This window comes from Microcaecilia unicolor, chromosome 2, assembly GCF_901765095.1.
Source record: "Microcaecilia unicolor chromosome 2, aMicUni1.1, whole genome shotgun sequence".
NCBI classification, from domain to species: domain Eukaryota; kingdom Metazoa; phylum Chordata; class Amphibia; order Gymnophiona; family Siphonopidae; genus Microcaecilia; species Microcaecilia unicolor.
Genome location: NC_044032.1, coordinates 50,551,117 through 50,564,676, shown reverse-complemented (window position 1 = coordinate 50,564,676; position 13,560 = coordinate 50,551,117). Strand labels below are relative to the sequence as shown.

Below are 13,560 nucleotides of genomic sequence, written 5' to 3'. Positions count from 1 at the left end.
TCTATGCCAACCTCAAATATCATACCCAGCTCCATGACAGCAGTATGCAGGTCCCTGGAGCAGTTTTAGTGGGTGCAGTGCACTTCAGCCAGGCGGACCCAGGGCCCCCCCCCCCCCACCTGTTACACTTGTGGTGGTAAATGTGAGTCCTTCAAAACCCACCACAAACCCACTGTACCCACATGTAGGTACCCCCCTTCACCCCTTAGGGCTATGGTAGTGGTGTACAGTTGTGGGGAGTGGGTTTTTTGGGTGGGGGTTGGGGGGGCTCAGCACCCAAGGTAAGGGAGCTATGCTCCTGGGAGCAATTTGTGAAGTCCACTGCAGTGCCCCCTAGGGTGCCCGGTTGGTGTCTTGGCATGTCAGGGGGACCAGTGCACTATGAATTCTGGCTCCTCCCTCAACCAAAGGGCTTGGATTTGGTTGTTTCTGAGATGGGCGTCCTTGGTTTCCATTATCGACGAAAATCAGGAATGACGATCTCTAAGGACGACCATCTCTGTCGACCTAAATTTGTGATTTGGGCGTCCCCGGCCATATTATCGAAACGAAAGATGGGCGCCCATCTTGTTTTGATAATATGGGTTTCCCAGCCCCTTCGCCGGGACATCCTGCAAGGACATCCTCAGGAAAACTTGGGCGCCCCTTTCGATTATGCTCCTCCACGTGTTCTAGTATTGGATAACATTTCGGCAATATTTCTGTTCCATTTGTAAGCAAAATTAGGCATCTGATGAAATTGTGGATGAAGGTTCAAAATATCCCAATATTTGCAAATTGCATTACGGATCTTAAAGACCTGTGTAGAGTAAGGTAATACAGATGTAGTTTTTTTGTCTTTTTTTTAGAAATCTTTGCTGACTTTATGAAATAGCCATTCTCTGTGAGCATGAACTGCTTGTTTGCCCGCCTTGCTTCACTATTCTGTGTGGATAACCACGTTGAATAAATCTATTGGTCATTTGTCTGCCCGCCTTGCTTAACTATTCTGCGTGCATAACCGCTTTGAATAAATCTATTGGTTATTTGTTGAAAATATCTTTGGAAATCTTGTGTAGAAGAGCATTGTCTTTTTAATCGTAAGAATTGACCTGCTGGTATACTTTCATACAGACTTTCAGATGATGGCTACAATAATGTAATATAGTATTCCAGTCCATTGGTTTCCTATATACAGAAGTTGAAAAAAAACCACCTTGATACTGAATATTAATGTTGACAAAATTTACTGTATTATATCTTATAGTCGATTGAAAAGTGATGTTAATATCACTATTCAAATATTCCAAAAATTCCCTTAATATTTCATCACCTGACCAAACTAAAAAAAAAAAAGTCTATAAGTCTTTTCCAACAGACAATATTACATAGTAACATAGTAGATGACGGCAGAAAAAGACCTGCACGGTCCATCTAGTCTGCCCAACAGTTTAAACTCATATGTGCTACTTTATGTGTATACCTGACCTTGATTTGTTTCTGCCATTTTCAGGGCACAGACCGTAGAAGTCTGCCCACCTCCCAACCACCAGCCCCAATATTATTACAGTAGATGAAATAAAAAAACAAAAGCTAAAAATAAGCCATATATAGGCAGGCTATTACTGATGGAACCCCCATGGCTGCTATTTTAACTTGGAGATATTTATCTTGAAAAACAAAATTATTTTTGACTACAAAATTGGTTAAAGTACATAACTGTATTAATTGAGAAGAAATATTGGCTTGCTGTAAGTTCCATTCAATTCTAACGCTCTTTGGGGAACATTAGTGACCTTAGATGTTAATGCCTTGCACACTAAAGTTGCTTGACAAGAGTCTGGTAGTGTCCATTTAAATATTGACTTAAGTGGGAGGAGTCCCATTCGTAAGAAAGTGTCTTCATTGAAGATAAGTCTAAAAATTGAGAGATGCTCACATGACCGATAAATTTATTCAGTGTAGGGTCATGATCCCAGTACTTTTATGGTACAGCAGTGTTGTGTTTAAGAAGAGTGGTGATTCACTGGTCCCTTATCTTTTGCCAAAAGTGGTGTCCTCATTGTATGTTAGTCAATTGCTGTTCTGTTTTTCAGAAGGCCTGATATAACGGTTGCTCAAGGGGATTGCATCAGTTGGATGTCTAGCAGGCAGTGCAGAGTTACTTGAGGAGAATCCAAGTTCTGTAGGTCAAATCATTTATTTATGATGGTTGGTGAGCCCTGCATAAGATAGACAGCATCAGTAGTGATGGTGGTTCACTGGATTAAGGAAGTAGTTATGTCAGTGTATGTTGTTCAGGGTCATGCAGTCTCTTCAGCCTTGAGGATTCACACAGGGTACAGGTTTCTCACCAAATGACATTTGAAGGGCGGCCACATGGTGATTGTTACATTTCTTTGTTTGACATCCTCATCCTCCTCGACCTATCCGCCGCTTCCATCCTCATCCTCCTCGACCTATCCGCCGCTTTTGACACTGTCAATCACAACCTACTTCTCGCCACACTGTCCTCATTTGAGTTCCAGGACTCTGTCCTCTCCTGGTTCTCCTCTTATCTCTCCCACCGTACCTTCAGAGTACATTCTCATGGTTCTTCCTCCACCCCCATCCCGCTCTCTGTTGGCGTTCCTCAGGGATCTGTCCTTGGACCCCTTCTTTTTTCAATCTACACCTCTTCCCTGGGCTCCCTGATCTCCTCTCATGGTTTCCAGTATCATCTTTATGCTGATGACACCCAGCTTTATCTCTCCACACCAGACATCACTGCAGAAACCCAGACCAAAGTATCAGCCTGCTTATCCGACATTGCTACCTGGATGTCCAACCGCCACTTGAAACTGAACATGGCGAAGACCGAGCTTACTGTCTTCCCTCCCAAACCCACTTCTCCTCTCCCTCCACTCTCTATCTTAGTTGATAACACCCTCATCGTTATCAGTCTCATCTGCCCGTAACCTCGGAGTCATCTTCGACTCCTCCCTCTCCTTTTCTGCGCATATCCAGCAGATTGCCAAGACCTGTCGCTTCTTCCTCTATAACATTAGCAAAATTTGCCCTTTCCTCTCTGAGCACACCACCCAAACTCTCATCCACTCTCTCATTACCTCTCGCCTTGACTACTGCAACCTACTCCTCACTGGTCTCCCACTTTGCCATCTATCCCCCCTTCAGTCCGTTCAGAACTCTGCTGCACGTCTTATCTTCCGCCTGGACCGATATACTCATATCACCCCTCTCCTCAAGTCACTTCACTGGCTTCCAATCAGGTACCGCATACAGTTCAAGCTTCTCCTATTAACCTACAAATGCACTCGATCTGCAGCCCCTCCTTACCTCTCTACCCTCATCTCCCCTTACGTTCCTACCCGTAACCTCCGCTCTCAAGACAAATCCCTCCTCTCAGTACCCTTTTCCACCACTGCCAACTGCAGGCTCCGCCCTTTCTGCCTCGCCTCACCCCACCCCATGCCTGGAATAAACTCCCTGAGCCCATACGCCAGGCCCCCTCCTTGCCCATCTTCAAAGCCTTGCTCAAAGCCCACTTCTTCAATGTCACCTTCGGCACCTAACCACCATACCTCTATTCAGGAAATCTAGACTGCCCCCACTTGACACTTGACATTTCGCCCATTAGATTGTAAGCTATTTTGAGCAGGGACTGTCCTTTTTATTAAATTGTACAGCACTGTGTAACCCTAGTAGCGCTCTAGAAATGTTAAGTAGTAGTAGTAGTAATAGTACATTACAGGTTGAATATTCAGGATTGGCAAGATACAGCCTTTGGGGCAAATGTGTTGAAGGCAAGCTTGTCAAGGTCCCTCCCTTGTGAGAAACTTCTTTGGTACTTTCACCTATCTGGACTGGTCTGGAGGGACAAAGAGGAAGGAGAAATTAGGGCTTACCTGATAATTATTTCCTTAAGTCCCTCCAGACCAGTCTAGAATTTGCCCAGTGGATGGCACGTCCTGCAGATTAGTGTGATGGTATATTTGAACCTCTTGTAGGCATTAGCTGAGGTAGTTTCAGTAATTGCTAGTTAGTAGTTGCTTTGTCAGAATAGAAGTGGGTTGGATCCTGGCCTGTTTTATTTTTTGTAAGAAGTCTGATCCTGGCCTGTTTTGACAGTTCCTTTGCCCGCCTGTTCTGAGGGAATATGTTGTCATTGCTTACTTACAGAAATACTGGCTGGCTATGACTACACAGGACCCTATATAGGGTGATGTTATCAAACCAGTGGTTTTCAGTTTCCATCTGCTTGCAGGAGAGCATAAACCTACATTTCTGGACTGGGCTGGAGAGACTGAAGGCAAGAAAATTAGCAGGTAAGTTTTAATTGCTACTTTAGATTTGGAGAAATTCCCCAGCCTTCCTGAGGGACTCCAGCCAGTCATATTTTTAGATTTTGATAATTGACATGAGTATGAGAGAGTTGCATGCCACTTTTCTCTCAAGCATATTCATTGCTGATATCCTAAAAACACAACTGGCTGGAGATTCCCCAGTTCATGTTTGGGGATCTCTGATTTAGAGAGTGGTGACCATAGTAGAGATGGTCAGGAAATTTAGAATAGAGATTGGGTTCTTATTGTCAGGCTTCTCACGGAAGCACTGGGTTTGTGAACCCTTGGACCATTGCCGAGGAGCGGCAGTGGCAGGCAAAACCACCCCCAAACTAGAGACAAGGCAGAACAGGACTGGAACCCCGGACTGGAGTTGCAGCAGAGGCAAACAAGCTGAAACAGGCAGAGCAGGAACAGGTAGACTTGACCGCCGTTCCCCAGGAGTTGAGCCCCTGGGTGCAGGCGGCCGGCAGGACTTTGCAGGACAGGGCAGAAGCTGGATACCAACAGGCAACACACAACAGAGTAAGGACTAAAAGCTGCCAGGCAGCCACTAAGAGAGAAACACAGACAGGAGAGAGTCAGGACTGAATGCTGCAAGCAGCCACTAAGCAAGAAACACAGACACAAGACAAGGAAAGGCAGACCAGAAACAAGACTAGGAACTAAGCAATAAAACCAAAGCTAAACTACACACAAACAAACTAGAACCAGACAATGAACTCGGACTAGAACTGGACTAGGCAGAAGTGCACAGCGTACACCCACATACCAGGGACCTTAGACGATGCAAAGGCCAACACAGAAGTTTCCAGGTTATTAATAAAGCCCATCAGCTGCTGAAGTTGAGCTGCAGGAATCACAAGGCAGCTACGGGTGCTGTTCAGGCACAAACAAGAAAAGTAAGTCTGGCAGCCTGGAAGATCCGGACCGGACTGGGCTGAAGTCTGGAATGTGTGACAGTTCATAGCAGCCACCGGTTCAGGCCACCAGAGGGCGAGGTGAGCACAGACAAGGAAACAGTCACAAACGTGACACTTATCATTGTAAGTTTAGTCACTGGAAATTATAAACAGCATCTTTGCACCAGTTGACCAACAGAACTGCACCTTTTATCTTTTGACAACTTCTTATGGTACTACATGGATATAAGAACATTGGGAAGTGGACCAGGCTGTCTGGGGACAAGTCAAGGAGACTTAAAATTCTTAATAGCACAAGTTTTATTGATAGAAGACTCAACACAGCACTGTGTTTCGGCTAAGGGCCTGCCTCAGACACATATTGAATTCTCATCTTATGGTGTTTACTGTTCACATCTGTTTATGTCATTACTCGCTGTATGTTTTGTAGACCATTTGTTTTTAATGCAGATTGCCAGATTTACCATTGGATGGCATCACTTTCCAGATAAAATAGAAAGGTTTGATTCCTTTGGCTCTCTTGATAACATGTATATGTTAAAGAAACAATGTTGATAAGTATTGTTTTAAGATATGCATATGTACCTGGATGCCCTTTTTTTTAAAAATCTTTTACTAATAGACGTATTTTTTACTATCAAAAGAGAGAGTTCTATATTTCAAGTATTGTTTTTATGAACCTTTACTCTTTAGCGACAAAATGTTTTTAATAATGTGAATTTTATTTTGTTTTCAAGAATGGCTTTTATGTGAATTAACATTGTATGCTTTATATGTTGACTTAGAAGACTCAATACACCACTGTTTCGGCCAAGAGCCTGCCTCAGGAGTCTATTAATAAAGCTTGTGTTATTAAGAATTTGAAGTCTTCTTAACCCTGGTCCATTTCCCATTTTTCTTATATCTTTTGCATTCTACGTTGAATTTCGACGTTCCTCCACCTAAGTGGACTTTTTCCTATACCAACCACATGGGACATGGCCCATATATACAATTGTACTAACTTCTCAGAAAAATATTGCAGTTTGAGTAGATGCATTCTCTTTGTTGTTGTAAGTATGTGTAATAAAGACAAGTACCCAAAGATAACACTTTTTGCTTTTCTATAAGGGAGTATGTGATGGAGCTGGGGCTGTCGTCATTGCCAGTGAGGATGCACTCAAAATGCACAAGCTTACTCCACTGGCTAGGATTGTGTCGTATCATTCATCTGGTTGCGATCCCACCATTATGGGAATTGGTAAGCTCCATTTGAGTTAACTAGCCTTGATACACGAAATTTACATTAAACGGTAAACTGTCTTTTATAGATCATGTATCATTTCTATAGCACTATGGACTGACTTAGCACTGTACAATGATGATAAATATTCAGGTGCAGTATATTCCTGACTAAAATAACTTACATTTATTTTAATTTAAGATGAGAAAAGTTTTAGGTGGGATTACAATATTCCAGTCCAGTCGATTAAAAACATTAGCTGGCATTACAATGTTTCAGTTCCAGTTGACAATTTTCTAGCATATACATAAAACTGAGTCATAATTTAAAACCTAACAAATTTCTTTTAAAATCTCACATTACAAAAAACCATTAAAACCATTATTCCTTGTCATCAAGCAGATGAAGCCATTACGTATGGGTTTGTGTCCATCAACCAGCAGGAGGAGATAGAGAGCACTCAACTTTTCACAGTGCCTCATGGCCAGCTAGCTCCACTGCCTCTTCAGTATTCTCTATCTCCCCAAGTAGGGTGGATTTGACACTGATGGCCGTCTTTTTAGTGGCCATTACTTCGGCGAGACGGGTGTCAGAGCTCCAGGCGCTGTCCTGTAGAGACCCTTTTCTGCAATTCTCAGAGTCGGGGGTCACGGTTCGGACCGTGCCTTCCTTCATGGTTAAGGTGGTTTCAGCGTTTCACCTAAACCAGCCTGTTTTTCTTCCCTCCTTTGTTGAGGAGGAGTTTCCAGATTCATTTGGGCAGTTGCACCTTTTGGATGTGCGCAGGACTCTGTTGCAGTATCTGCGAATTACAAATTCTTTCAGGACCTCTGATCATCTTTTTGTGCAGTTTGCAGGTCCTCGCAGAGGGTCTTCAGTGTCTAAAGCCACTATTGCCCATTGGCTCAAAGAAGCTATTTTTTCAGCATATCTGCTGTCTGGCCGGGCTCCGCCTGAAGCCTTTAAGGCACATTCCTCTTCCTGGGCGGAAACTGGAGCACTATCTCTTCATGAGATTTGCAGTGCTGCAACATGGGCTTCTAAGCTCTCTTTTGCCTGACATTACAGGCTGGATGTGGCTGCCAGGAGGGATGCGCGTTTTGGAGCACATGTGCTAGCGCGTGGTGTGGCTTGTTCCCACCCTATTTAGGGATTGCTTTGTTACATCCCATATGTAATGGCTTCATCTGCTTGATGACAAGGAAGGGAAAATTAGGTTCTTACCATGATAATTTTCTTTCCTTTAGTCATAGCAGATGAAGCCATGAGCCCTCCCTGTATGATTGCCTGTATTGCAGTGATTCTGATTTTAGGTGCTGTTCTTGTTTCCTGAAGTTATATTCCTTCCTTGGGGAGTCGGAAAACAGTCTTCAGGATTCTTGTTACTGTTATAGGAGGATGAGTTCATTCCCTCCAGTTCATGTTTTGGGAGGATGAGTTTATTCCCTCCAGGAGGATGCAAGTATTCCCTCCGTTTATACAAAGTGGAGGACAAGTTTATTCCTTCCAGGAGGATGAGTTCATTCCCTCCTTTTGTTGAGTTTATGCCCTTGTTAAGGGGCCATCGTTCGCTGTGAGGAAAGTTCATGTTATTCCCATTGCGGTTTGCCATACTGCTTTGGAAGCTTCAAATACTGAAGAGGCAGTGGAGCTAGCTGGCCATGAGGCACTGTGAAAAGTTGAGTGCTCTCTATCTCCCCCTGCTGGTTGATGGACACAAACCCATACGTAATGGCTTCATCTGCTATGACTAAAGGAAAGAAAATTATCATGGTAAGAACCTAATTTTCCCATATCACAAATGTTTAAGCATTTCAAAATTCCTTTTGTACATTGGAATCAGATAATATTTTAAAGGCAGATAATAGAAGAAATAACCTTAATTAAATTTTATTCTTCTAACTTAATTCTCACATAAAATTTCTGAAATAGCTAGGTTTTCAGCAATTATCTGAATATAAAATAATTACTGGTCATTCTTTACTTTATTAGCAGAGTATTTCATAATTCTGGCCTTTTTCCTTCTATGGTCCTATACCTAATGTGGCCATGTTTTGCCCTCAGGCTTCATCAATGATACAACTAAAATAGTAACAATTATAAAATAGTAAAAGATAGCAAGTAACATAAGAATAGCCATACTGGGTCAGACCAATGGTCCATCTAGTCCATTATCCTATTTCCAACAGTGGCCAATCCAGGTCACATGTACTTGACAGAATCCCAAATAGCAAGATTCCATGCTACCGATCCCCAGGGATAGCAGTGGCTTCCCCAATGTCTATCTCAATAGCAGGTTATGGGCTTTTCCTCCAGGAGCTTGTCCAAACCTTTTTGAAACCTAGATATGCTAAGCACTGTAACTACATCCTCTAGCAACAAGTTCCAGAGCTTTAACTATTCATTGAGTGAAGAAATATTTTCTCCTATTCTTTTTTAAAGTGTTACCATGTAACTTGGAGTGTCCCCTAGTCTTTGTGCTTTTCTTGTTTCACTATTACCCATTCTACACTCAAGATTTTGTAGACCTCTATCATATCCCCCCTAAACTGTGTCCTTTTCCAAGCTGAACATCCCTAACCTCTTTAGCCTTTCCTCATATGAGAGGAGTTCCGTCCCCTTTATAATTTTGGTTGCCCTTCTTTGACCAGTATTTTAGATCTAGAACAAAGATATATAGAGGTAGAGAAAGAGAGAGAGAGAGAAGTAATATGGTAAGTTTTTTTTATTTTGAAGCTGGAGTTAGTGTCGGTACATTTTTACTTACTCCAATTCCACCGAAAATTGCTTCTGGCTCCACAGCCCTAGATTTCACAAAGGTATGCAGAAAACGAGCCTTGTACTCTGTAGCAAATCCCAGTGTTTCCCACTATTTCAGTAATAGAATATCTTGTTATTGAGCCACAATATTCTGAAATCTCTCCCAGCAGGCTCTGGGAGTCTATATAAAGGGCAATTGCAATAGTCAAGCTAACTGATACATGTATTACTGAATAACTGTTAGACTATTCCAAAAACACAGCTGCTTCACCGTGAAATAAGCACCTTTAATAGAACCACCTTAATTTGAAAGCCAAGAATGATACTTCCGCTTGCCAACACCCCTAAGTTCCTAATTACCTTGGTGACAGAGAACTTCACCAGTGATCATAAAAGTTTCTGGCGTGGGCTGCCAAGCAGATTCCCCCCCCCCCCCCCCCCCCCCCCCCCCCCCCCCACCATGTTTCAAATTTCTGATTTCTGCCAATAACCAAATGATTAGCATGCAACCACTCCCATCACCAATTACCCCTACCCAGGCAGGGGTTTAATTGCCCAAAACCTGCACTGGATTACTATCCAAAGGAACTACTGCATCAGTGTCATTTGTGTAGAGGTAAATCCTTAGTCTTCACTCCTGGTCCTCAAGGGCTGCCAGTAGGTCAGGTTTTCAGGATATCCATAATGAATATGCATAAGAATTTGCATACAGTGGAGGTAATAGGCATTTATTTGTTACATTTGTATCCCACATTTTCCCACCTCAATGTGGCTTACATAGTACCGTAAAGGCGTTCGCCAATTCTGGTATGAACAAATACAATAATGTTGTGGTAGAATAAGGTTCGTGTGTACAGACACATTAGGGAATCTTAGAGAGGAAGAGTTACTATATGTCCATTAAGAGCTTTGGTTTCGTTGTGTTGCATGGTACAGGCGTTTAAGTTGGGTCGGTAGGGTATGCCTTTTTGAACAGATTAGTTTTTAATGATTTCCGGAAGTTTAGGTGATCATAAGTTGTTTTCACGGCTTTTGGTAATGCGTTCCATAGTTGTGTGCTTATGTAGGAAAAGCTGGATGCATAGGTTGATTTGTATTTGAGACCTTTGCAGCTTGGGTAGTGGAGATTTAGGTTTGTTCGTGTTGATCCTGTTGTGTTTCTGGTGGTAGGTCTATGAGGTCTGTCATGTATCCCGGGGCTTCGTCGTAGTTAATTTTATGAACCAGGGTGCAGATTTTGAAAGCAATATGTTCTTTGATTGGGAGCCAGTGCAGTTTTTCTCGGAGGGGTTTGGCGCTTTCGAATCGCGTTTTTCCAAATATAAGCCTAGCTGCCATGTTTTGAGCGGTCTGAAGTTTCTTTATAATTTGTTCTTTGCATCCCGCATAAATGTCATTGCCGTAGTCTACATGACTTAGTACCGTTGATTGTATCAAGTTGCGAAATGTTTCCCTCGGGAAGAATGGTTTCACGCGTTTGAGTTTCCGCATTGAGTGGAACATTTTCTTTGTTGTAGATTTCACTTGGTTCTCTAGTGTGAGGTTACGGTTGATTGCAACACTGAGAATTTTCAGGCTGTCTGGGATAGGGAGGGTATAATCTGGGGTGTTTATGTTTGTGGGTTTGTTCGTATTGTATTGGGATGAGAGGATGAGACAGTGTGTTTTTTCTGTGTTGAGTTTTAGTTGAAATGTGTTTGCCCATGAGCCCATGATATTCAAGCTGAGCTTGATTTCGTTGGTGATTTCTGTTAGATCACGTTTGTAAGGAATGTATATTGTGACATCGTCTGCATAGATGAAAGGGTTAAGGCCTTGATTGGATAAGGATTTGGCTAGTGGGGTCATCATTAGGTTGAAAAGGATCGGTGATAGTGGTGATCCTTGAGGTACTCCGCATTCTACTTTCCACGGTGGTGATATGTTTGAGCTTCATTTCACTTGATATGTTCTAGTGGTTAGGATACCCTTGATCCAACTAAGTATGTGTCCGCCAGTCCCGAAGTAATCTAGGAGTCTTAGTAGAATTTTATGGTTTACCATGTCGAACGCACTGGACATGTCGAATTGGAGGAGAAGTATGCTTTTGCCTGTTGCTAGTTCGTTCTTGAATTTGGCTAGGAGGGTAATTAGTACTGTTTCAGTGCTATGGAGGGGGCAAAATCCTGATTGTGATTCATGTAATATTGTGTCCTAAAAACCTGACCTTTAGGCAGCCCTCTGACCAGTGGCATAACCAGGGGGGGTCCTGGGCTCCCCAGTTTCAGTTCAGGCCCCCCACCAGCAGAAGCTTTCCTGTGGCGATATTCACCATCTTACTGCCTGTCCTGCTTCCCCCTCCCTCCCATTTATGCTCAGTTGTAATGAAATTGAGCATGCACTCTGTGGCAGGAAAGCAAGGCAGGCAGCATGGTGCTGATCATTGCCACAGGAAGGCTTCTGGTGGTGGGGCTTGGGCTCAGGCCCCCTCCCCCCCCCCAAAAAAAATAATCAAGGTCTGTCTGTACAGATACCAGTGAGGTAAATTGTAAATCCAAATGAACAGATCAGTCCTTTCATGTACTGCAGAAAAATATTGATCAGTAGAGGTAAGAGCAGTGGTTTGCAAACTTTCTCGGGTCATGGCACCCCTAGGCTACACATTTCTTCTCAAGTCTTCCCCACCCCCACCAGTATTGAGTTCTACCTTTGTTAGCAGGGATGCCCAAGCCCTATTAGCTGAAGAGGTCCAGTGCCCGAGGTCTAAGCTCCATGCTGCTTGCGCAAGCAAATCAGTAGCATTCTTCAGCCACCAACACCTGCAGTCCCATACATGTCCTCCTCAGTGGTGTAGCCAGACAGACAGTTTTGGGTGGGCCTGAGCCCAAAGTGGGTGGGCACAAAATTTTCTCTGCTCCGCCCTACCTCCACCTCAAAATATAAATACTTTAGCTAATGAGGATCCTCAAGCTCAGTCAGCTGAAGACTTTCTCTGAAGGTGGCCAGAACTCTCTTTTACCAAGCTTGGCAGGCAGCAGCAATGACCCTAAGCCACTGATGCCAGCACCCCACACATGCTTAGCTGTCGATGGCTCAAGGATGCTGTTGCCAGAGCTTGGTAGAAGGGAGTTCTGGCCGCCTTTGGAGGAAGTCCTTAGCTGGGGATGCCTGGGAATCCTCACCAGCTATACAGCAAGGGTTAGGACTGTTGTAAGACCTACTTGGCCCAGGTCAGAAAATAAAGGAGGGCTCCCCTCCTCGATTCCCTCTCCTCTTTGCCTCCCTTCTAATTTACCACCTGCCATTACTATCACACCAACAGAACCTCACCAAACACAGAACAAGGGATCACAAATTAGAAATAAAAATATTTAGACAAAAATTGAAAAGGAACCCCAAGAAGTTAAACACAGCATTACTGCAACACTGGAGACACAAAACATGCATTTCCTTTTCTACAGAACACAATACAAAGACATTTCCTATGCACATTTCCAAAAGCTAACATATTCCATTTAAAACATTTGAAATAAAATGCTTTGTTTCTACCTTTGTTGTCTGGACATTTTATTTTTCCATCTTGCTGGTTCCAATTTCTCTTTTCTGCTTTCCTCTCTGCCGTCTGCTAATTCTTCTTCAAGCGGCTGTAGTCCATTTGTCTTTTCTCCTCTCTCCTGTCTGTTCCCTCAATATTCCTGCCTCTGACATGTTGGTCATTCCTTTGTAGCTTTTTTCGACCTCTCTCTCACCCTTCTTTGTCTCCTTTTTACTTTTCAACTACCTATCAAATTTCCATCTTCTTCTTTCACCCACTAGCTCTCCCATTCCCCATCTTACTCCTCCCCATCCCTACTTTCTCTTTTATCTTTAATCTACTCCCCATTACCATATTTCTACCCTCTGTAATCACTGTCTCTCATTCATTTCCTTGCCCTCTCCCACAGGGTTCCACCATTCCCATCATCTTCTCCCTCCACCCTTCTAACCAGCATCTGATCCCCTCCCCACCCCACCATGGTAGCCTTATATTTTCCTGCCCCTTCTCTCTTCATTCCTGTTAAATAGTAATAGTAGTAGTCCTCTCCCCCATGGCCCAGCATTTCCCCCCTCACCACCTACTGTGTACCTCTCATCCACCCCCATGTCTATCTCCCCCTCTCATTCCCACTGTCCAACGTCTCTCTCCCCTTCCCATACAGCATATCTACCTTCCTCCCCTCTACCAGCATGTCTAACATTTCTTCCTTCCCTCCACCCCTATGCCCACCATTTTGCCCTCCTCTCCACCCCTATGTTTAACATTTCTCCCCCTCTCACCACCTATCCCCTCTCTATGCAGCATGTCTACCTCTCC

The 13,560-nt window shown here is 43.5% G+C and overlaps 1 protein-coding gene across 1 annotated transcript in view; it reads left to right on the top strand.

Moving 5' to 3' along the window:
• The window catches only part of LOC115462877 (3-ketoacyl-CoA thiolase, mitochondrial-like), a 97,110-nt gene that overhangs the window by 65,923 nt on the left and 17,627 nt on the right, over positions 1-13,560 (top strand). The window contains exon 7 of the mRNA XM_030192937.1: positions 6,356-6,485. Coding sequence (XP_030048797.1) covers positions 6,356-6,485 — 130 coding nt within the window. The remainder of the gene's footprint in view (positions 1-6,355; positions 6,486-13,560) is intronic.